This window comes from Lissotriton helveticus, chromosome 1_1 (genome assembly GCF_964261635.1).
Source record: "Lissotriton helveticus chromosome 1_1, aLisHel1.1, whole genome shotgun sequence".
In the NCBI taxonomy this organism is placed as follows: domain Eukaryota; kingdom Metazoa; phylum Chordata; class Amphibia; order Caudata; family Salamandridae; genus Lissotriton; species Lissotriton helveticus.
In genome coordinates this window covers 1,767,473,239-1,767,499,800 of record NC_136057.1, presented here as the reverse complement: position 1 = coordinate 1,767,499,800, position 26,562 = coordinate 1,767,473,239, and the positions used below count along the sequence as shown (strand labels likewise).

Sequence of the window (26,562 nt, the reverse complement as noted above, 5' to 3'; positions counted from 1 at the left end):
TCAGTTTGAAACAGTAAGGACAGACGGTATGCCAGCTCATATTCTGTAGGAGTGCATGTTATTGAGAAGCAGATACATGCTGTTAGAAGGCTGTGTGAATGTTGGGCTGATTGTGGGAGTTGGCGTGGTTTTAAGAAAGCACGCAAGATTGGGGGCTGTAAACTTAGAAGCGTCATGCAGTTGGACATTCTTGGATAGTAATGAATGAGTCCCATTGCGGTCGCACTTTTCACCTGTGAGAAAAAGTTCTCTAGCCTCTTTAAGACTGCGATATGTAAATGGGAGAAACCACTGCTCATGAATAAATGCTGTACGTTATATAATGACATGTAACATGACAAACAACATGTACACATAGCAGACATAATAACAGTACGTACTGTGGGAACCGTGGCTAGCCATGTATACAAACCAAACATGGCATGGCACCTCTGCCACACAATGCAGAATGCGGGGAGAGATGGGAGCAAAGTATTTGCAAAGGTGGGAAGAGATTCTCCATTATAAAAGTATACAATGCGAAGTGTTGAGGGGATGTGCCGGCCAGAATTGAGTATGCAGAGCACAGACATGTACATGTGAACATTCACTTATAGTCTATTGACCTTTGGTTTTTCTTTGTACGCCCTAAGTTGGCAGGGTATGCTCAGACGTGAGTCCCTTGCTCACTTTGCCACTGGAGTCAAGCAAGCCCGGCTGAAGACGGCTGTAATGCCAGAAACTGGTCCTGGGAAGCTTGATTCCGGTCCAGGGAAGACATGGCTTGGCAGTTCGGGCTGGACTGTTCCCATGAGGCACAGGGTCAGACTGATTTGCATATGGCCATGTCTGAACTGGGTGGCGGAGTGAGCTAAAGAACGGTGATGGATTAAACCCAGATCAGTTGACTGGGGGTGAGTGTTTGTATTGTCAACGCTCCGTCCATCACCACCTTTGGTTTTTCTTTATTGAGTGAAGTAGACAGTGGACGCAACCATGATAGTACAGTCAGTAGGGAAGATTCTAAAAACACAGCGCGTACGTGCCCCCTCCCTACCCAATTCTTTAGCGTAGTGGGCTGGCTCGGCGTACGCAAGGCTAGCGTAGGGGTATGAATAAATGGCACGTTTGTGTGCATGTGGTTTTGCTCAGGAATGGCGAACGTGTCTGCCAGGTCTGCGCAGCTTAAACCGCCATGAGGTTGAACCTGTGAGCGAAGGTGGGTGCGTGAATGATGATCTCAGCCTGCTGGTATCCAGAAATTGTCATGCCCGTTGCGACGTACATATGCCCCACAGTTCACCTTTCGCTACTGCATTATGTGAAAGAGGGCCCACCATGTGCCGGCGGAAACTCCTGGGCTGAGGTCTGTGAGGTCGGAAAGTTCCTGAGGTCAGGATCCAGGGATCAACAGGTCCTTTGGAGAGGTGGCAGCGTTAGGAAACATCTGCAGTCGAGGGTGGGACACTGGTGTGTAACCCGCTGGTAGCCAGAACAAATCCTGGGCAAGGTGCAGGGTCAGAGCCCTCCCCTTTTTATAACAAGGAAAGAAAAAGAAATACTAGATAATAATACCCCCATAAATGATCAATTACTTCACAACTACATGACAAACTCCTTGAGCGATCCAGGAAGCACTTGTTTCCTAGAACCACTAACAGAGGAATCATCTGCAACCATAGATGACTTGGTGGCATCAGTGGAGTCAAAAACAGTGTCACTAGTTCCAGATGTTGCCCCTTCTACAGCAGTGTCACCTGTACCAGATGATATCCAATCTACCACATCCCTAGTTTTAGAAAGCACTTCAACAATAGAATTATTCTTCCTACCAGGAACACTTTTTTTCAAAGTGCTCTTCACCACCTCACTTTCAAAATTGACAACAGGAAGATTAGTAGAGCGCGTAACTCCTGGGTCAAGAAAATCTACCATCCGTTCGGTGTCCTTTAAACCATCAGAACACTTCAATCCTTCCAATAAAACATTTGAATTCCTCCCTGAACACAGCGCAATGCTCTTTAAATTCCACACTCTTCCATCATTTAAACGTACAGCATTGCATAAAAGTTCCACCACTTCTTGTGGTGGACCAAATTGATTCTCACCCTTAGAAACTTTACCAGGTCTTTTCACACGAACATAATCACCAATATTAATTTGAACTTCCTTCACACCATGGGTTTTAGCAGACCATTGTTGTATCGTGCCATCACAAAGCAAAGCAGGAGAAAATGTATACCTTGGTCTCCTACCTCTCATGATAACAAAAGGAGACAATCCAGTAGAATCATGTGTGGTGATCCTGTAAGCCCAAACTGCTTTCTGCACCTCAAGTTTCCAATCATGTCTTTTGTTAATAGCAGCTTGAATAACACCCTTAATTACATGATTAAAGAGTTCAACGGTGCCATTCCCACTGGGATTATACAAAGCAGTTGTCTTATGCTTGATTCCTACTCTGTCAAAATATTCTTTAGCTTTCTTGGATGTAAACTGCACCCCATTGTCACTTAAAACGCTTGCTGGCAAACCTTCCAAAACAAACAATTTGTCCAAAAATTTTAAAACAACGTCAGTGTCAACACTTTCAACAATTTTTACAGTTGGCCACTTAGAAACAAATCAATGGCAACCAACCCATATTCCTTAAACTCACCTACAGGACCAAAAATATCTACCGCAATAGTTTCCCATGGCAATTTAGGTTTAAGGCCCTCACTCATCGGTGGCTTCAATGTTTTCAAGGATTTGTCTGCAGAAGAACAAAATCCACACTCTCTTACAAATCTTTCTACAGCTTTGTCAATGCCCGGCCACCAAAATATACTTTTACAATGACTTTAGTTCTCACAATACCAAAGTGACCTTCGTGGCATAAGAGTAAAAATATTGGGGCATATTACCAACTAATAGCAATAATTATCGCTATTGCTTGGTTAGAGACAAAAATTTACCGCTGAGCTGCGGCGATTTTTATCGCAGATAAACCTTGGTATTACCAAGGTTTATCGCAAATGCGATAAAATCGGCCGCAATGCATGAATATCGCTGAAAAGGCAGCAATATTCATGCATTACCGAGCTAATGCTCTTAGCCATGTTATCCACCTCCCATTGGATAACATGGCTAAGAACTGCTCAGGGCAGGTGTTAGCTTTTGGAGATATACGCGCTTAGCGCGAATATCTCCAAAAGTTGGTAATAGGAGATAGCGATGTAAGCGACTGTTTCCAGTCTCTAACATCTTGACACACCCACTTTGCATGTCATTAGTGATAAATATCACTGACATGAAAAGTGGGGCCCGAGATGGTCGCTATCTCCTACTAGCTGTCGCTAACTGGTGTTAGCGACAGCTAGGTAATAGGGAGATAATTTTATCTCCGCTTTCTTGGCTTTTAAAGCCAAAAAAGCGGAGATAAACCCCCTTGATAATATGCCCCCTTGTTCCTCAATTCCTGCGGAGAAATGACTCTGTCACCTCTCACAATCAGATCTTTATCTATTAACAATTCTGTTCTTATTTCCCAGAAAGGTCTCAAACTGTCTGTAACATTTTCTTTCTTGGGCCAACCTTTACATAAACACTCTAAAACCTGTTGTAATCCAGTATCCTTATTTTGCTCCTTCATCCATTTGTCTTTATCAATGGCTGGTACACCAGTATCATGTACAAAAGCAATGTTAAATTCACCCCAAGGGTCATCCGAGCATTCTTCCGTAGGAACAGGCATCCTGGAAAGATAATCAGCAACAACATTTTCTCTCCCTGGCACATACATCAAGTTATAAACAAACTCCTTCAATCGCATGGAAATTCATGCCAGTCTAGCAGAAACTGTAACACTACCCTCAGTGGTAAGAATTTTAACTAAAGGTCGATGATCTGTGCAAATCAAAATTGACTTCCCCCACACAAATACACGAAAATGTTCTAAAGCCCAAGTGCAGGCTAAGGCTTCTCTTTCGATTTTGGGTTATTTACTTTCCGCTGGAGATAAAGACCTAGAAGCAAATAAAATTATCCTCTCACGACCCTCACAACCTTTCTGTGACAATACAGCTCCTAATCCTTTGTCACACGCATCTGTTGTTACAATACACTCCAAATTTGGATCGAAACTATTTAGAGCAATCACATTCTGTAAATCATTCTTCACACTGTTAAATTCTGCATCACATTCACCAGTCCATTCAAATGTAGTATTCTTTTTCAATAAAGCACGAATATTGAACACCTTACTTGCAAAATTCCTTATGAATTTTGCGCAATATTTCGTCATCCCTAAAAATGACTTTACCTCCTTCTTATTGGTAGGAGCAGGTGAATCAACAATAGTATTGACCAAAGATGATTTGGGTCTTATCCCATCCTGACCAATAACATGTCCTAAATAAGACATGCTTTTTTGAGCTAATTTGCATTTGCTGATTTCAACAGTTAATCCCACATTTTGCAATACATTCAAAACTTCTTTAAGTTTACTATCTTGTTCCTCCCTGCATTTAGCTGCAATCAATATGTCGTCTTGGAAAAATTTGACACCACTCATTTTCCCCAGCAACTTGTACATTAAGCGCTGAAAAACAGCAACCGCTGATGCGAGGCCGAAAGGCATGCGCTTACATTGATAATAACAGTAAGGTGATATAAAAGCGGTGAACTTCCTTGACTCCGGCGATAACATAACCTGATGGTAAGCCGCTGATAAATCGATGGTGGAAAACCAACTGTCGCCTTTGAGTGAAGACACCATTTCATTGATTTTGGGCAGTGGAAACCTATCTATAACAATGTTATTATTAAGGTGGCGCAAAACAATGCATAGACGGATTTTGCCATTCCCCTTGCCTGCCACTACCACCGGAGAAATCCACTCAGAGCTTTCTATTTCTTCAATTATATTCCTTTCCAATACACCTTCCAATTCTTTTGCTACCTCATCCCTTATTAGTATGGGAATAGGCCTTACCTTTAGGTACAGCATTTGTTTTAAGAACAATGGTGTGCTCGAAACCTTTAAGTGATCCCAAATTCTTGCTAAACACTTTAGGAAATGTTTTACTGATATCATCTTGGAGTCTGCTAGAGTCATCTACAACTAGTACCTTCTCTTTACTGTTGGGGTCTAAAAAGATATTCAAATTCTTTTGGTCCATCCAACCCAAAACAGAAGGACCAAAATCTGCTACATACAGTTTCCCTGTAGCAGATCTCCCTTTAAATAAAAAGGTCAACAATCTAAAACCTAACATGTTGATCCTCTCACCTGTGAAACTCAAGGGACTAATATCAGTGGTTATCACCTGTTCGCCAATTTTTATGACAAATTTTTCCTTCCATACTTCTTTATCTATTATAGTATAAGGTGATCCCGAATCAGTGAACACCTTAATTAGTACACCCCCTATGGATATATCACATATAGGCTTGTCTTTCACTGAAGCGTCAGTGATGTTAATCACAAAAATTCCCTGGATACTTTTCACACATTCCCATTCACTACTTTCTTTCTCTGTGTCAGGACCATTAAAATCTTCATCCTCATAAACATATTTTACATTACTTCTCCTTCTCCTACACATTTTACTAAGATGGCCAATCAAACCACAAATACTGCATCTTTTCTTTACAGCTGGGCAATTCCTGCTAAACGGTAAATGCTCTTTACTTCCACAACGATAACATCGCCTGTCTTCAGGTTCTTTATCTTTCCATACAGTCTTTTGCAATTGATTGAAAGACTTGTTCGAGTTGTGTTGTTGTTGCCCTCGATTGCCACTCTGAACTTTAAGTACCGCCCCTGTGTCTTTGTCAGAGTCTTTAAGCTGTGTCGCACACCTTCCAGACATTTCTGCCTTCCTTACAATAGAGAGAATATCCTCTAGAGGTGAGTCACCATTTACCCATAATCGTTCTTGTATCGCAGAATTGTTACAATGTATGACTAATTGGTCTCTTAGTAATTCATCGTGCAAAGCACCAAACTTGCAGTCAATAGCAAGTCTTTTCAATTTGTCAATGTAGTCATCCACAGGTTCATTTTTGTTTTGTTTCCTCTGAAAAAAGTTATAACGCACCACTCCCATGCAGACCTTAGGCGCAAAATATTTATCCAAATCCTTTAATGCAGCTTCAAAATCATTCAATTCTGCAGTAACCGCTATCTTAGGCATGCGATTATAAGTTTTAATTCCCACTGGACCTAATGAATGTAAAAGGATTCTTTTTTTTGATCAGGTTTCATTTTACCTGCTTCATCAACATCACTAATGTAATTTATGAAATAATTTTCCGTTCTAGCCACTCCAAAGCTGGACGCGATCCTGAAGACCAAATGAATGAGGAGGACTTATAGTGAGGTTTTGTTGAGCCATTTTCTCTTCTTGTTGATGATTACCTTGTTCCATAAAGGCATTGAAAACTCAAGGTAATAGTACTGGTATATATATTTAAAAGAACTCCTTCAAATTTATATCAATATTAATACCTCATAAAAAAAAGCGAAAAGGTCCATTGAAGAAACAGCAAGTTATTTGGAGATGTAAAAAAATATAATGATATATGAATGTAAAATCCACACCAAAATACCTGCCTCCCCGACCTCCTCACCTGTACCTTCGTCAAAAGTAGAAGCTGGAGATAAATAAAATGTACTTAATCCATATATATATTTAAAAAAATAAAATAAAAATGATGATAGCTTCTACGCGTGGTCGTCCAATCGTCGCCAATTGTAATAATGTGATTGTCCACAAGGGAAGGAGTTTCCAGATTAAGTTTATTGGCTGAACAGGGGAGAGCCAGGGAGCACAGCTTCAGTCTGCGGAGCAAGACAGCAACTGACTCCTGGCTAGAACGAGCACAGAGAATGCAACAAGCATTTTATGTCTCGCCCTTAGAATAGTAAGGCAATAATACAATTAAAGGTACAATACATAATATAGGAACATAACAGTCTGATCTTCTGCATGTGGATATTTTGGTATCCCCAGCATGGTGGTGTATAGGTGTTATGCAACACGTATTTTGCCTTCTGAGTGAGTTATTTATACCATTATTAATTGATGCTCTTAATAATTTCTTGCCTATGTGTATTTTGCCATACTTGTGTGGAGGTCTAGAGTTTTTACGCCTAGTTTGGTAAGGTGTGTGGCATTTGTTATGGGGAATTCTGTTGCGTTTCGGGGTCTTGTACCCTGGAGTGTTTTAGTGTACCCATGAGTGTTTTACCAGAGACTTTGGTCCCGTCAGGTGTGCAAGACGATGTGTGCGTTGTGGGGTAGTGTACCCTGGAGTGTTTTACCTGAGATGCTGGTCCCGTCAGGAGTGCAAGAAGTTGTGTGCATTGTGGAGTCGTGTACCCTGGAGTTTTTTACTAGAGACGTTGGTCCTGTCAGGTGCGCAAGACGTTGTGTCTGTGTCTGTTCTGGTGTCATGTACCCTGGAGTGTTTTACCTGAGACTATGGTCCCATCATTTGTGCAAACAGTAATGTGTGTTGCGGGTGGTGCAGCCTTGAGTATTTTACCTGAGGCTTTGATCTCGTCAGGTGTGCAAGACATTATGTTCATTGTGGGGTAGTGTACCCTGGATTGTTTTACCTGATACTTTGGTCCCGTCAGCTGTGGCAAAAGTTGTGTGGATAGGAGGGGGCGAGTGAGGTTGTTATACCCCAGTTGTGGTTTCAGTCTTGCACAGGATTATATTGCTGAAATTTTACTTTCAGGATTATATCGTTGTGATTTTTAAGTGCTGAGATTTTTTGTTGTATCCAATGTCATGGGACTGTTTCATCATTTACCATCTTATGTTCAATTATAGTTTCAATTGTGATTTGTATTATGTATATATAAAGAGGGGAGATGTGTTATAACTTAGTGCATCCTCCCCGGCCTTCCAATTTCCTGCTGTACAGCCTGTGTATGAGGTCACATAGAATGTTGAGAGTGTATGTGTTGGATTGAGTGTCAGTTGAAGATATAGGCAGAGCAGCAACTCTGTTACATACTAGTTACTTAGAACGGACTGACTCTTAATAAACCTTCTTCTACAACCTACACTACGGCTACTGGATTTCTTCCATTACAGCACTGGCAACAATCTTTGTTTATGTCATTTAGAACTCTTGTGCTTGTCTTCCAAACTCCACTGACAAAACACTTTGTAAATCAATGTGTATTAGGGATTCTGATCCAGTTGCTATTTTCAAGAACGTGGATGTGGAATCTGATAATGCTGTTTAACCCTTTGCGTGCGTCCGACGTCATGGTGGGCGTGTGAGGAGGCGGCCGGGGGCCGTCCTGACCACGCCCAGTCATAATTCACCCGCACCGCGGCGGAATTCCAGCCGCGGTCAACGGGTTAAGAATTTAGATTGTTTGCTCCCAATGCCTTTAGTACTTTCAACTCAATTCATTTGGTTAACCATACCTTAGTATAAATTATCCTACTATCATTCTGAGAATCTCAAATACAAACTGAAAGATTCTTGTAGTATTATTCTTGCTTCCGATGTTTCCAGGTGTGGCTCAAACCATCACTGCCTGTCCTATTCACACGCTATGTGTTACAGATTTATAGTGTTGTTGTTTAAAAAAATTATAAATGCATTTTTCCCACAACCACATTACGGTGCTTAGCTATTACAGTTCTTTGATACTGTGGTAATCAGGTAAAGTAATAATGTACTTGGTGTCCAAAGTTAGTTGTTGATAGGGAAATGTTGCTGGTTCATTGCTTGCTTAACACCGGTTGGTGTTTTTCTCGCAAGACCAAAACAATGCAACAGGTCGAGGAGCAGATAACCAGGTTTACACTCCTTGATCTTTGTTCAAGTAGTTAAATCAAACACGTGCTTAATTTATTACCATTGCGATCGTATCAGTTTAAGAGAAGGTTTCATAATAAGTAGATATTTCATTTTATGACAATCAGAATATGAATGGTGATCCGTACTTTCCTATTCAGCAAAGAATACCAGCTCTCTGTGCTCTGTAAAACCTCAATGGAACCCTTTTCAGTACCACACAGACATGTCATTAGGATTGTGGGGGAAGATGTAAACAGGCAAAACTATGGAGCATCTGCTAAAAACATTCCATGTGCGCCATGTCACCTAAGGCGTCATATCGAGTCTAATTTGACAGTCAAGCTCAGCAACAGATGATACGTGTATGGCCATATTTACCCGTCCTTGCTTTTGTTGAAATTCCTAAACTGGTAGCAATGTCCATTCCTGCGTCCTCAAAGACCTTCAGGTAGTTTTCTCCACTGCCATAGCTGCAGCCAATGTCATTCTTCTCCACAGTGTTCCAGACCTATTTGTGAATGTAATTAGAGAGTCAACAAACCCGGCACTGAATATGTATTGTGTTCCAGTAATTCAAATATTTATCAAAAACCCGAGAAACAGCCTAACAAAACAAAAGCGATATTTTGCAATTACAAGCTTTAAGATTTTCAGGGACCATAAACGTTCCCATGTGAATTTTGATACACACAACACAGTCTGATAGGCTGGTCACTGCCTCGTCGTTTTTTATCTACAACCGTTGCCATGTTGTTGATTCTGCACCTACTCAAGTGCTGGACTTAATATACATAAATGCTTGCCACCCTTCTAACTAAATCATAGATAAATCAATCCACAGGATCATAACATCAACGTCACTTAAAAAGGTAGAAATATATTTTCCGTAAAATAAACCTATACTTTTAATAAAACGAATAAATAAAACTATCCTTATTTTAATTCTAAAAAGAACTTAATTTGAGCCCTATAGCTATTCTACCAAAACGTAAATTGTATTAAAGGGTGAAGACCCCTATAAAAATGAAAAAATGAAATATAAATGAGGTTCTAGGCATACACATCCGCAGCCTTTACCACTTTCTTCCGGCCTCGGAGAAATCTTCTTCAGATGAGTGGGTGCTGGACTTTGTGCGCCAGGGGTAGCGCATAGAGTTCCTCCTTCGGATTGCGAAGTTCTACCGACTTGGGGTTAAGCAGATAGAATTGTCTCTGGGAATTGACTCCCTTCTGCAGAAGGCGGCTTCAGGTGGCCCTCCACTGTGGAGAGGGCTGGGCTTTTACTCCGTTATCTTCCTGGTGGCCAGAGTGACAGGAGGTTTCCTTCTAATGTTGGACTTGAACGCTCTGAACAAATTTGTTGTCTGCCTTTCCTTCAAGATGGAGACTCTGCAGAGGATGATCACGTTGGTCCTCAGGGATCATTTCATGTGTACACTGGATCTACAGGATGCTTACTATGATGTTCCAATCCATCCCCACTGTCGCAGGTTCCTGAGATTCTGCATTCACAGAAATCACTTTCAATTTTGGCATTCAGTCTTCCCCAAGGGATTTTACCAAAGCTGTGGCTCCATTGGTGGCTTCCTTCCATCTTCAGAGTGCCCCATGCTCCCTCCCGGGACCAGCAGCTAATGACGTGTTCGGCCTTTGGGAGTCATGGGTTCCTGCTGGAGCATTTCAAGTGTCTACTGGTTCCTTCCCATGATCTGACTTTTATAGGGGCCAGATTTCACCCAGACCTGAACAGAGTGTTCTTGCAGGGCTGTTGCCTTAATGTCCATGGCTCTGAAGGTAATGAGGGGTGTCCCATTTCCGGTTCAGCTGTAATTGTGACTTCTGGGTCTTATGGCAGCAGCAGTGCTCACGGTGCCCTGGACACGTTTTCACATCTGGCCTCTGTGGATCCATCTGCTAAATTGTCGGGATCCCTGATTTTGGGACGTCAACCATATGGTTTGGGTGTCTCCAATCCTTCTTGTTTTGCGCTGGTGGACACTGTTGGACATTCTTTCTCATGGGATGCCCTTGCAGCCCACCCCTACTATGGTCCTTACTAAAGATGTCAGTGCTTTCAGGTCACGAGCCACATTAGGGAGCAGCACCCAGTAGGGTCATTGGTCTCTGCAGAAGAGGAGACATTCTTCCAATTTGAAGAAACTGATGGCCAACTCCAGGGCAGTCGGGGATTTCCATCTTCAGTTGGTGGGGCAGAATGTGGTGGTCAGGTCCGAGGGTGACAGTGGCTTACCTGAATCATCAGGGGGTTTGGTCCCGGTCACTGAATGCAGTAGCGGTTCCCTTGTTTTGCTGGGTGGAGGGACATCTATTGTCTCTGGTAGCTGTTTATATCCGGGGGTGGACAAGGGGTTGACAATGCTCCCAATTCCTTTTTTGGACCCACCAGGGAGTTGTGTCTCACTCAGAAGGACTTTCACCAGGTATGTGGGAGGTATGGTGTTCCTTTCCTCCACCTGTTTGAGTTCTGGCAGATGTAAGTTTGGGGGGTGGCTGCCTTGACAATCCTTGGCCATCCTGCCTGTTGTGTGCCTTCCCACCCATTAATCTCAATCCCCGGTTTCTGTCCCAGATGGTGCAGGAGTCTTGGGAGGTGGTGGTGCCCTTTTGTCCGGGGCGGTCTTGGTTCCTCTTTCTCAGGCTCTTGGCTGTTCCGGGTCAGTGGGTGATTCCCTGCTTCCCCTCTCCTCGGCGGTCTTCTCCGTTGTTGCCTCTCCCACGGCTCCGGTTGTCCATGTGGAAGTTGGGAGGGGGGGTTGACAGCTCAAGAGCCTCTCCAAGCATTTAGATTTGGCCATTCAGCAGTCTCATAGTCCTTCAACCCTCAAGTCCTATGGGACGCATTGGGGGAATTTCCAGCTAAAGTGTGATGCTCTTTATTTGCCTCCCTTAGAGTGTTCCCTGACAGATGTGCTGCAGTTTCTTTGGGAGGGTTTCGAGAAATGTTTGGCTGTTTCAACCTACGAGCCCAGTGGGCTGCGATTAAGGCGTTTTGTCAAATGTAGTAAATATAGATGATTTCGCCTCACGGTTGCTGAAGGACTTTTCTTTGTCTTGTTGTTTGGTGAAGCTTTTATTCCCACTGTGGAACCTTCCTCTCGTTTTGCGCGCTTTGGTTATGGCTCCCTTTGAGCCGTTGGACTTAGTGGACGTCGTTTGTCACTTTTAAGGTAGTTTTCCTGGTTGCCATCACTTCTGCTCGATGCCTAGATTAGTTGGGGGCTCTGATGGCGCAGGAGCCCTTCCCGTCATTTTCTGAGGATGGGGTGGCCTTGCGTTTGGATTCCTCATTTGTGCCAAAGGTGGCCTCCCAGTTCCATCATTCCCAGGAAGTATTTTTGTCTGCTTTACGGATTGGTCAGATGTCTGAGGATTATCTTCCGTGGTCTTTGCTGGATGTCAGTCGGGCTATGCAGATCTTTCTGGATCGAACTCGCCTCTTTCAGAAGTTGGATGCCCTGTTTGTTTCCTTTGGGGTCTCCTCTCAAGGGGGAGGGCCTCTCCATTGTCCATTGGCCCAAACAGGTCATTGAGTTGGCTAACTCCCTGTTGGGTTCTCCTCCTCCTGTCGGTGTGCAGGGGCATTCCAATATAGAGATGGCAGCCTTATGGGCCGAAGGGTGGGGAGGGGGGTTCCCTATCTGAGATTTGTAGGGCCGCTACTCGTGCATCTTCTAATATGTTTGTGCAGCATTATCAGATACAGAATTTGTTTTGTGATGATACAAATTATGGTTTGGGATGTTGCAGGCTGTGAACTCCTGAATTCTTGCATCTGTGTTCCAATAAATCACATTGGTGCTGTTGTGTTTCTTGTGTCCTGGTGGCTTGTTGTTGATGATTGCTGGTTTGATGCTTGAATATTCTCAATTTGGAAGGAATGAGATGAGGAATGGAAGGAGCTGGTGGTAATTCCCTATCACTTATTGGTAATCTTCATTGCCCCTGTCCTGTTGTCTTCTTCCCCTTTCATTACTCCCCTCCCAGCTGGTCGGCCTTCATTTGGGGCTTGTTCGTTCAGAGAAAATGCTGGGTAAGTGCACCTATGTACTCCGAGTGGGAGGGGGGCATTCCGAAATTAAGGTAAAATAAAAGTGTGCCATGCCTAAAAAATATTTTTTTTCAAGTTACTTTTTATCATTTGTGGTGTGGCACACTTCTATTGTAATGAAACTTGGGAATGGCCTTGAGTAGAATTTATGAGAGGGTGCCAATTGCCCACAGTGGTAAAAATGCTGGACCTCGCATAATGGTGCTAGTTCTCGTAAAATTGTGGGCATCTGTTACATGGAACCCTTCGTTTTGCCCACACATGGCTAGATGTTGACCCTCACCAAATGCTAGTAATTCTTACCAATTTATGTGCATCCTTGAGATAATTCCCAGTACCTACCCCTCACAATATGCTGGCCTTCACGTTATGGTGTACTTCTTGACAGCTTATGAGTATTCATTGCTTGATGCCCATTGCCCACCCTTGGTGATATGCTGACCCTCTCATAATGGTGGATTGTTTGCAGTTTGTGGGCATTCATGGCACAATGCCCACCGCTAGTGAAACTCTGGCAGCATGGTGGTAATGCTTGCAAATTAGCATTCATCCAAGACCAGATGTCAACTCCTGGTAAAATGCCACCCCTTTCAGGATAGTGGTAATTCCTGGCATAGACTGTAGGGTGGTGACTATCTCTGGCAGAATGGTGGTCCTGACATAACGGTGGTCATCGTTTATATTTTGTCCACATCCAGGGCATTGTGGTGCCCACCCATGATATGTTTGTGGTCATTGCAGAATGAGGATAATTTCTTGCAGTGTGTGGGCATGTATATTGAATTGCACAGTGGTACCCAACCCTAGTATAATGATCTCTCTGGAACAATTATGGTAATTGGTTTTTTTTGAGGGGGGATCATCCATGGCACAGTGATGGTTCTGGTAGGATGTTGTTAAATTGTTTCCATACTATGATCATCCATTGCATATTGGTGATAATTCTAGGAAAATGTGGGTATCCCTGGCATCTGCACCTCTCATAGGGCTAGTCCCATCAATATGGCAATAATACATGTCATTTCGGTGCTAATCATGGTATAATGCTACTCCTGCTCTAATGTTGCTAATTCCTGGGCTTCTATGGTATGATGATAGCAAGATATGAATATAAACAATTTAGAATGTATTGAAAATCAAGTACACAAAGAGAAGAGAGGAACCAGTGTAAGTGAATATATGTAAAATGTACATTAACATACATGCTTAGCCTACCCATACTCCTTAATCCAGGGCAGATATGTCATTGCCAGTGAATTATTTTTTTGAGAGAGAGTTCGGGCAATTACTTGTTTAGAACAGTGTGAACAGCTAACTGGAATTCATATTGTATGGTATTGTTTATTGTTTATTGATATTTCGAAACATTGTTTCATAATCAGAATAGTATACATCAGTTGATAACATCTTTAAAAACAGACATAAAACAACAATAAATAACCTTAAATATCGTAAAATCAATCCGGGGTGTGTAAAATCACAAGGGGTCATTTACAACCAGGCTTTGTGTGTCTTTTAACACATTACTTTAGATTATCCAGGATGCATATAAGAATTTAGAGGAGGCCACCACCAAGATCGAGGATGTGTCACTTTTCCATATTCTACATACCTTTCCACTCAACAATAAACAGAGAGATCTACACATTGGGGCTAACCAGTTGGGCCTTGGTTTTGCATGGAGGGGGCAAAAAACAACACGTTTGTCACTTTCAAAGGGAGTTTGGTAGCATGCACAACACTCAGATTCCAGACTGGAATTCTTTTTTTAAATTAAATAAAACATGAAAAATGTAATTTTATTATTACGCTTAAGATAGGAGTAGTTTTAACTACTTATTTCAATTAAAACGAAACTGAATAGATTTTTTTAAATAGCGATTACTCTTGGTTAAAGTGTAACTGACTCCTGCATGGGAGGCGGAGATATTAAGTGTTTATAAATATCACCAAAGATCCTATAATGGGAATGATGAGTTACTTGCCTTCATTATATTTTTTCTTATTGATATTTTTTATTTGTGAAGATTCCTCTTCTAAGCCAATACCATCATATTGGATCTGCAAAGTTGCAAAAATTCACCCACCTAGCACTAGGTGGCTCCAAAGTGGTGCCATCCAGAAAAATACAGATGGCACAAACAGAAGAGACAAAGATGCTTTGTAAAGGCTCTGACACATCAATAACTTCAATCTACTTAATCACTCTACTTCACATAAGACATGCTGAAAGGACAAGTATGAGTAAAATCCTAAAGATTTTAAACAAGGAACATAGTCATTCTCAATAAAAGGAGAGGACGGAGATTGGTGAGGAGTCTGTGGGAAGACAGAATATCCATTAGTGAAGAATCTTTGACATTGTTCTACTAATTGACACTACTTTTCACAGATGTTGCTTCAATGCCCAGAGCAGTAAATTGGCCTGAGAATCTAAGAAACATCAGAAAGACAAACAATGTGCTGCTGAAGAACAAAATTGAAACATCTTGGTTCAATCCCAGCTGATGAAATGGTCCTAGATGACATAGTAAACACAATCTTTATCCTCTGCCTACATGGTGTTTCTTATTACCATACTCTTGGCTAGAGAGTGCTTTTGTCCACAGGACTTGTACAATGTTACACTTGGTCTTAGCTGTAACCCAAAACATATAAACCAATCACAAGCACTAACTTGTGCTGTTCATGGATGCTGGATCTTAACCGCATGCGTGCGGGCGGAATTCCGCTCGCACGCTGAGATTTTTAAAACCGCACTTTACATGACGAGCTGGGCTCGTCATGAGCGTGCGAGGAGGCTACCTCATGACGAGCCCAGCTTGTCATGAGCGTGGAAGGGGTTAAAGGATGTACAACCATGTGCTCATCCGAAGAACGCCATCTTGTACAGAGAGGAGACTGGATGTGTCAGCTTATCAGTACTGTTACAGTCTTTTCGTTATTAGTTACTACCAACACCATGCATAATAGTCAAAGATCACTAGTGAGGAGGAGTTTATCTGAGAAATGCCAAGGAGGGAGAAGATTTTGAGGATATCCATTTCCAAAAAATGAGTTTAAATGGAACTGATGTACACAGAGAGGGGTGATGCTCAAATTCTAGCATAGGTCTCTACTGGAACTACGTCCAGCAACCTTGCTCTACCTCTGCCTCTGCCCTATTAATAATCTATCATGAAGATTGAGGGCCTTTGAATCAGAATCAAACCCTCCTATTGTGACACTTGGTCTGCCCTGAATAATAAGGCCATGGAAGAGTGAGACTTGAACAATCGCATGTTCTGCTGTATGGTGCATGCACTGATATACGTGATCACTTAAGGAAGGTCTTTGTGTCCAAGCTGGTTGCCTGTTAAGTGCTAAAGTGGATTGTGTTCTCCTCCCAAGCAGATGTAATTGTGCCCATCACGACTCATTAAAAGGAAAAATAGGGTCATTGTTAGTGATTTTATTAATGAATATCAGTGAAGGTCTTGATTGTCTTTATGGGAACTATAGACAGGTGCAAGCCTGAGACAGCTTTTGTAATCCCGGGTGTAAATAATATTTTCCCCCATGCCTGGATCATTAGAAGTAGGTAAGTGTCAATCCCGCATGCATTCTAAATTTTAATGTAGACCAAAATTAGCTTTTTCTGAAATGTTTTCCTTATGCTTTCGAGGACAAGAATCTAGAAATTGTAGGGAAGCAGAATTTGAGCCAAGCAAGTGTTGAATGATGCAAAATGCTTCTGCTCTGGTGACCTTTCTGATCGGATGCTCAATACCCAAATTTTTGGGACACTTTCTTTGCTGTCTTAATGAATAAGTTACTTACTTTGGTAACGCCTTCTCTGGTAGAGACAGAATAGAGACGCAGATTCCTTACCTTGGAATTCTCCCCATGTGCCAGACTGGATCTGGAATTTGTTTCCAGCAGTACCTATTTGTATCAGTTGAGGGTATTGAATGACTCCGTAGCAATGTCATCTACCAGATGTGATGGCAATGGAGCCCTCCCCTGATGCGCTGATGTCAGTTTCTTCTATGACTATTTCTCGCACCAAAAATGAGGACCTACTATAGAAACTGCTTATGGAAACAGTTTGCCAAAAAAAGAGACATTTTTGTGTCAAATAATTACGAAGTCTCAAAGAAAGGCAACAGAATGCCAAGTAAGGGATATTGGAGGAGCAAAACAAGCAGTTTGCAGAGCGTCTGTAAAGAATCTGCCGCTGGATCCTGTCTTTACCAGAAAAGGCATTACCGAAGGTAAGTAACTTATTCATCCAATATAGACATCTATCCGCAGATTCCTTACTTAGAATAGATACCCAAGCAATATCCGCAAACTGATCCCATGAAAGATCCCTGAATAGTACTAGTCGGTCAGTAATGGGATAGAGTGACTAGGCTGTTTTAGGAACATAGGTGAGGAAATGGAGATGCTCCACCAGAAAGACTGTTGGAAGACCTTTGGAAACTAAAGGCTGCAAGACCGTGAAAAGCATGTGGAAACCATTACCCACAGCAGAGAAATAAGAAAGTGTTGGAGGGAACGCTTCATAGAAAAAACAATATTATATACCCTTGCCGAAGGTATTCAAAGCCGGACTGGACAAAGCTAAAGAAACAAGGACAATAACCCCTTACACTAAGTTAGAGCTCCGACTCTGTGTTGTGGAAACTAGTAAGTGAGCTAACTGTACCCTGGGAAACACAGAGAAAAAGTGACTCTCAGAGCACATCCAAAATGAAGAGAAAGAGAGACAAAACCAATCAATTCTGCAACAAAAGCATTGCGAGAAAAGCAACAATGTTTGCTAGATACTAATATCAGTCAGAGAAAACCCTCCTAGAGAGAAGGTAACTCTTCAAGACCATGAAACATAGAAACCTAGAGAAGAAAGGAAAGAGAAATGCAGAGACAAGGACCAAGTTACTGTCATACTAGAGCACCAAGAAAGGGGTAGGAACAAAAGCAGACACGTATTCCCTGTGGAAGAAGTTCAGCAGAACCATACTAACAACATATAGCAGTATATGCATCTGTAGTGTGTTTATCTAGGTACCTGAATCGATATTCCTATTCTTTGCCCTTGTCCGGTTATAAATCAATAATATCCCCACAACGGCATAGAAACCCTTTTCATAATTCAGTCATAGCGCATGCTGTCACATTAAACAAGCCTATTCCTCCAGCCCCCTAGAAAGCACACCGAGTTCTTAAACAAATCCAAGCCTCCAGCAACCTGGGAAATCCCCGCTGCTTTGTTTTGATTTCATCCTAGAACTCCTGTAAAGCACTGTAAGAACGACCAGTTCTTAGTGACATCTTTATTGACGTCTTATGTCCAGCCTTACGTCAAACCCGGCACCTTTCAGGTATAAATATACCAACGTTGCCTTAAGCAAACACACGGTGGTAATCCTGGAGCAGAGCAGCTATCTACTTCCGAAGAGCCCAGCTGATGCGAGAGCCCACGGACGCTGCCCCTCCCCTCTGACGCGCTGAGAAAGACGTTGTCTTTTGTCCTGCCGAGAAATCCAGCCTTCGGCGTTTCCAGCCTACCCTTGCGGGTGACTGGGATACCGAGTCCTGAGAGAGAGAGATACCAGCCCTCCTGCCTTCTAATACCCAGGTACTGAACTGACTAAACCCTTACAGAGAATTCTTGAGTCAGATTCTTGGCAAAACAAACTTAACTTAAACTGCTACTTACTTACTCCTTCTCATGTATTAGGCTTAGGTCAGGTACACCGGGGTAGGCGTAGTTAGAAGCACCAGTTGAGTACGATTAGTCAATGTATATATGTATGTATCTATTTTATCCATTTTAAAGTATCATATGGCTAAGAAACCATATCAATGCTTTTACAGTATTATTTCATAATCCTGCTTTTACTGTATGCACTTTACATAAATATAAGTATTGCAATTGTAGCAATTCATTTCTCTTGTATGAGGAAAGAGACTGCTCAATAAATAACACCTGTTATTGAAAACGCCCGTCTCTCTTTTTCTCTGCAATCTGGTGAAACTAAGTACGCACCTTTGACTGAGTGAAATAGCTGTCTTTTGTTTTCACACGACTCTAGAGATACACTCTTATTCAGGGAGAGCAAAGTTGTCATGTTTTATGGTTGTCAGAAACTAAATCCCTTCTTGTCTATCCAGGGAGGTTAAACTCCTCCTCGCTTATTCGAGAAAGTTTCTAGTGAACTCTGAGCTAGCTGGCAAAAAACTTAAGTCTAATATAGTCAGTAGAGACCTAGTTAACCTCAGTCCTACGTCTACACTACTGAAGATATTATTCCAATGCGCAGAGCCTATTGGGACTATAGGAACTACACTACACATCAACACATATATACACATAGAGATAGATATATATGTATATATATATACATACAAGTATATCTTCGTTCGTTAATCTTTATTTCGGCAATTTTGCCCAAAAAGATGCAACATAAAATCAATACAGGTAAGAAATCAGACATCACTGCTACTTCAAAAGCGGGGTAACACACAGGAGCAAGCTAGTGGTTCTCAAGGACAATACCCCCATAGACAATAATCTGTAATACACTATAAGTATATCCTCCGTGACCAGGAAATGAAACACGGTCTCCCGCGACAAGTGGGGATACTGACCACTGTAGGAACGGAGAACATCTATAGAAGAGAGGTATCCATAAAAAGATGCATATAATCACACACATACATTGCCAATAGACCGAAGTCGAGACAACAACGGAGTGAAATCATTGACAAATAGATATAAGAACTAAGCTGGAAAACCAGCAACATGGTATTGTATAAGATGAGAGAGGGAGTGGAGTGCACCACACACCACAGAAAATAATGGCAATTGCCCCTGTAACAACGCTACTGACTGATGAAGCTACCATCGGACAGTCAACAGGAAATCGAAACGAAATTGCAGGTTTTAAAACCATGCCAGGAAGGGACCGAAGACCACCATCGGGGTCCATACAAGGTGTAATTGAAATAAAGGTCAACACACAGAAGGCCTTGACAGACAACTAATTTCAAATACAATAGACAGAGATAGTAGGAAGAGCAAGACATAACTGAAGCATGAGGTAAAACATGGAGTACATAGACTTTATGGACCAAGCCCCATGAAATGGAAAGACCTAAAACAATGGATTGCTGTGCGTACAAGCACAAAAAGAAAGAAGGCCAGAAAAAAATGTCTCTAAAGGGGACAGGATCTATATATAGCAAAACTTTCAGCACACCACGACTGAAATGGAGAAGAGCCCCACAACTCCCAAAGGAAGAGAGAGAGAGAAAGAGAGAGAATCCTTTCAAATAGAAGGAATCTGCAAAAATGAAGCAGAAGTGGTATAATGAACCTTTTAAGGTTAGACTCCTTATTACATCCTAATGAGAGCGAAGAAGAACCTTCAGGAAAATGATGTTAAGGGAGACCCAAGCCCTCTTGGAAATCAATTTTCAAGAGAAAGGAACCATAATGTCAAAGGAGCACATGTTCCAGATGGAAAACTGAAGATGAAAATCAGCCACACACCGAAAAAAGAGGTTGAGATGGCAACATCTGAAGAACAACCCATATGGTAAGTAAATGCCATGGCTGTGTGCTGAACTGGCAAATAAATAATGTTACAAGGCATCCCAGAAAGGGACAAGTAATAACATCCTCTCATTCTGGATGAAGCAGAATGAAGGCAGCAAGGTTTGTGGCATGGGACCACGGTAACCTTGCAGCAGTGGTGGGATGTGAACCATTGCCGATGCATCACTGTGCTATAGCCTAACAAGGAACCTGAGAGATCAGTGGCATGAGACTTCCAGCCAATGCATAAGTGAGAGCAGAACAATAAGAAGTAACAACATACTGTAAGGTCCTAAACGAGAGGTGAAACCCCAGCAGAAAATGTCTGTCTCATTCCAAATAGTTTTTCACTCATGTGGAAGAAGGGACCTACGTTTAAAGGGGCCTCCCAGTGTATGATGTCTCCATACAGTTCAAATCCCCAGCAGTCGTCATCAAAAAGAGCAACACTCTAGTAGTGACTTTTGTTGGTGATTGCCCAAGCTAGGTTGGTAAACAGCATTGTGCTTTTTTTCTCTTCCCTGCACGTCCCCTTCTCGAGTGCATGCATATAGCTTACAAAGGGCCCAATGTATTGATAATGTTTTTAGTTTTTCACCCTGAAAATCCTTCTTTGTCCAAGGCTCCAGGCTTTCAAGGAGTGAAAAACTAAAACGCAGCATTCAAGAGTAGGATCGCCAGTGGTGCATTTCATTGCAACACACAATCTCAACATTACGATTTTGTGTGTCTTGCAAGGAAAAGGGGCAACACATGGGTTTTCCCTTTTTCTTCAAACATCAAAGGAAATGTATCAATGGTTTGCAGTTGCTCCTGTGATGAGAAAATACTGGCCCTTTACAGACTGGTATAATCAGTTAGTTAGCAACAATGAGGGTTCTTGTTCTCTTGTGAAGTTGATCCAAATATTCGAGTCAAGTGCAAAGAAAGAGATATGTGCTTACAGCAGACAGTTATCTGTTGCATGGCAATAAAAGTGGCCCTGTCTTCATGCCCTTAACAACATCAATGCCAAAACTATTGTTTGATTTACTAACAATGAGTGTTCAAAAACGTTAAGGCAATGCATGTCAGCGTTTGGGTTCTTATTTCAAGTTTTACTTAATCATGCTGGCCTCAAGAGTTAGCTATTTAATCATGTGCATCTTTCTGTATTTTTTTCTGTACATACTTTGAGGCATACCCGGTGTTTCTGAGGGGTTTGAATGAGAGCTCTGACCCTGATGCCAAAGCAAAGTGCCTGTCAGTGGGTTCGCCTCTCTGCAGAGCACACAGAACAATACTCATGTAATCCAAGTGTAATTGCAAAGTTGTGAAATTGTGTGTGAAGGTAGTGCACATATGGCCAAATAAGTACAGGGCAAAAGCAGTGTATGTTTTGAAGTGGTGAAGTGAAGGAGATTCAATGAAGTGCTTTCGGGGAAGAGTGAAAAGATGGTGCTGAAGAGGAAAGAGAGGTGGTTAAAGATGTTCAGATGGATGAAATGTGCAGAGATAAGGACTTAAATATCTAACATAAAGCACACATAACGTAAGGCCAAAACTCCTTCCATAGGCCTAAATACTATTGATTTTCAAAATTTAAACATTTTGAAGGTCAATTATTTATAACAAATCCGTGTTGTTACTCATTTATGTTAACCACCGAACATCCATTGACAAAACCAATCGTCCTTTTAGGTGTAGGTCAGCTGTTGTGTTATATATCTGGATGCAATTACATCTCAGAGAGAAACCAAAATAGTGGTTGGGTAGCAGCACAATAGGTAAATCACATACATTTATTTCATGTGTTCCCTTTTGGAGAGTCCCCACATTTTTCATCCCACTTAAAGAACCGTCTTCACATATTTCTATATGACTGATTGCAATCAGCAGCCGTGGTTCTTCCCAAAGCCTAGTTAGAGCATTTTCTTCCAAAGCTGATGCTGTATGCAGTGCAAGACACTGGGCAAGCACACATTTTAATAGGCTGAATTTGTTGCATTGCACAATTTGCACATTACAGTAACTGTTGAACACATTAATGCAGTAAGATATAGGGAGGTTTTTAATGTGTATAATATTTGAAAACTATAAATTCCCACTGCTTTACAAGCCTTGCTTTATCACTAAATTAATGTGCTTTAAAATGCACCATTTGGCAATCTTTTTTTCAATGTGTTTCTCTGGAGGAGGATCCAGCCTGGACCCCACCTTTGTCCATTAAGCTCACTACATAAAACTCAGACCAAACTTTTACAGTCCACAACTTTCAAATGTCACCAGACACCACTGGCCTAGATGCTTTCAGGCAGCGGACAGAAAAGTAGATTTGCAGCTCTATGTCAAGCCACAGATGAGTAAAGTCTTTTGGATCCATTTAGCTGTGGAACAAATGGTGCAGCTCCGCTTCTAATAGAGCCAGTGAAGTGCAGCCAGGATCTAGGGGGTCCCAATGCAAAGGTTAGGGTGGGGCGGGGTCTCAGAACAATATACATAACCGAAGATTAGAATTCTAACACTTATCATTACCGAGGACAAGGCAGCAAAACACAAGTGCTTCATGGTGCATGACGCTGGCCTACATATACTAAAATAGCAATTATTTTATTATGAAGGGCTTTAGAACAATAAGCCCAGCGTTGTGCGTCACAGCTCAGAAAGTTGATTTAATGCCTGGCTTTTGAGCGAGACAAGGCTGGCAGTGTGGAACAGACAGCCCAGACTTAAATACGTCAATTCGTTTAGCGGTACGATTGCATGTCTAAATAAATTAATCTATTTTATAATTGTACATGAATGTGAAAGACTTTCAGGGGATGCTGCCCCAGAGCCCTAATGGAGAATCAGCCCCTGTTTTCTCTCAACTCCCTCTCTAGCAAATGAATATCTTGACAGTGGCACTATCACCTCATCACTCATAAACACTCGCTCACTAGTTAAACACAAATACGAGATAGTGGACTTGCTAACTGATCACAATCTTGATGTCCTTTTTATAACTGAAACCTGGACAGATCCTTCATCAGGACCTGACCTTACTGCTGCCACCACAGAGGGCTACACAGCCTTAGGACAAGATAGAGCTAACAAAAAAGGCGGTGGGCTGGCGATAATTTATCGCAGCAATCTCACAACAAAAATTGATCACATTCCCTCCTTGACTTGTGAAGCTATATATTTCTCTATCCAGCTCATCCCCTTCCAAACTTTTAAGGGCATTTTACTCTATCACCCAACAGGACCCAGGAAGGAGTTCTCTCTACACTAAGTAACCTGATAGAACCACTGGCAGCTGAACCCACCCTCACGATTTTGGGGGATTTTAATTTTCACTTAGAAAATCATCTTGACAAGGACACTAACACATTACTTTCAGACCTGGAAGAGGTGGGTCTATCACAGCGAGTTTCTAACTCACGCACATAGCCTATTCTCAAATTCCCAAGCTATTCTTCTACAGAGTATTCTACCTTTAGTCTAGACTGACCATCATGCGATTATATTTAACATCCATATGGACATCAAGCCCTCTTCTAGTACCTTAATAAATAAGCCAGTTGTAATAAAAGCCTGGAAGAGTATAGATCACCAGCTTCTTAAATCACATCTATGTTCAACCCAACTAGTTGTCTCTTCAGACCCCAACCTTGCCTCAGTAAACTATACCAACTGGCTGCACAATGTACTTAATCTGCTGGTGCCAAACAAAACTTTCTCAAAAAATCAAAGTTCTCCGTCAGCCCCCTGGTTCTCTGAACTTCTCAGAGAACAAAAGAAACTGTGTAGAAAATGTGAAAGACAATGGCGCACATCTTACAACTGTCAGGAGAAACGCCTTTATAAAGAAGCGCTGACTAAATATAAACTATTGGTTACGCAGGAAAAAAGTAAATATTATATTGCACAGATTGCAAATGCGCAAGATTCTACTAAGTAGCTCTATCAAGTAGTCGCCAAATTGTCAGGTCAAATATTCTCCTTCACTCCAGCCCCTTCACCATCACTATGTGACTCTCTAGCGAATTACTTTTTTGAAAAAGCAAATGACATCTATTCGAAATTTGCATCTCAGACCAACACTGCAGATCAGTCCTTAATATGTGGTCCCACTGAATACTCCTTATTACAATTTGGTAACACCACACCTGATCAGTTTGCCAATCTAATCTCTTCCGTGAAATAAGGCTCTGCTACCGACCCTTGTCCTCCGGCTGTACTTATACAGTCATAGAACAAGTGGCACATGTTCTATCCAGCATTTGTAATGCTTTGTTTGTTTCAGGCATATACCCCATTACCTGGAAGACAACTATCATAAAACCACTCATAAAAAAAGCAAACCTGGACCCAACTGACACAAAAAATGACAGGCCGATAGCAAGCGTGCCTTTCTCGGCCAAAATCTTTGAAAAGGTGATGAATACTCAACTCTCCAAGTACATTGAAGATCATCATCTGTTAGACGACACTCAATTTGGTTTCCATAGGGGCCACGGAACAGAGACCACGCTTATCAAAGCGGCTGACGATATTAGAATTATTCTGGATCAGGGAGGCACAGCTGTTCTTATACTGCTGGATCTCTCAGCAGCTTTTGACACGGTTGATCATACCATCTTGATCAGCCGTGTCACTAAAATGGGTATCCAACATAATGCAAGAGCACTTTTGACCTCTTTTCTCACCAACCGCACTCAGTCGGTAAAATACTGCCATAAAGCTCTTCACTGCCTCATCAGGGGTAGTAAATGTAACATGCATGTCTGAAGATGAAGTCTGGTAGCCGAGATGTGTTTCAATTAGATTTATTTAGTCTTCGCTGCAGGTTATAAAGTTCATGTAGAGGAGGCCCACCAGGAGCAGTCTTTCTGCTGCTCAGCCCATACTGCAACTGTCACATTTCACCTCACAGGCACCCAAACATTCCATTCATCATCACCACACCAACATTCCAGGTAACACATTCACACTGGCTGAGCAGCAAGGGAAAAAGCAACATGATAAATACATATACATATACAGGATACTACCTATCCTCCCCTTTTATATAATGCAAAAATGAAACTGCAAAATGGAATTAAGTATTGATAAGAAGATCCATAAAAGGAGAAATTATGCTAAAGTACACAAATGCCAGAAGGAATAAAGCATTAACCTGAAAAACCATTATAAACATTGTGAAAGATAAAGAAGATAGAAAGATAAATATACAATGAAGAACCACAATATAGTATTGAGAAAATAAAGAAGATGCATAGATAAAGAGAAAATTAATCAAAGATAAAGATACAAATGAAGAAGATGTATAGATAAAAATGTGAGATATCACACATCCCCCCATGTAAAATTTATAAAAATATGTCAGTAGAAACAAAATGTTGTATAACAGTCACAATCACACCTATGATCACTACCACCCACAACAACTGTCAAGACAGGCATGAGAGGAGACACAACACAGCACAATATGAACTAACCGTATAAACGACTGACACACACACATATATAACATAAAGGTATTGGGTGTAGTGCACCCTACCAAATGTCCCCAAAACAAGGGCGCATGGAGTAACCAGTAGCAACAGATGACACTCACACCCACCCAACAGTAAGGACAAATAGGGAAAACTGGGAAAATAGGTGACTCCTATCCATACAACCACTCCTCATGTAAGGGAATCTAACAAAACCTGTAGCACAGGAAAATATGAAAAATGGTGACTCCGACCCATACAGCCACTCCTCACCTGAGGGCAGCAATCAAAAAGAGTAGCACAGGGTGACCTACACACCGTCCAATTATCCCTCATGAAACGGTATGAAACGTATATTGTAGAAATGGGCCTAGAACCCATAAAGACATCCCTCATGTAGGGGTCTGTAATGTAAATTGTAGAAATGGTACTATAACCCATTCCTATCCCTCATGCAATTGTGTGTAAAGACTAACATACAAAGGGGTGACAACGACCCACTCAGTCATGCTTCATGTAAGGGTGCACAACCTCTACTTTGAAAATGGCCAAATTCCACTAGTAACGTAATCGCAGATGTAATAGATAAGTACGTTTCAATGTAACAATGTAGCGTAAGAGGAATAGTAAAATATCAACATAGCAACAAGCGCAAA

General features: G+C 41.7%; 1 protein-coding gene across 1 annotated transcript in view; it reads right to left on the bottom strand.

The window, feature by feature from the left end:
* The window catches only part of LOC144752100 (complement C3-like), a 1,799,539-nt gene that overhangs the window by 1,013,861 nt on the left and 759,116 nt on the right, over nucleotides 1-26,562 (bottom strand). The window contains exon 15 of the mRNA XM_078640046.1: nucleotides 9,172-9,301. Within this exon, the coding sequence (XP_078496172.1) occupies nucleotides 9,172-9,301 (130 nt within the window). The remainder of the gene's footprint in view (nucleotides 1-9,171; nucleotides 9,302-26,562) is intronic.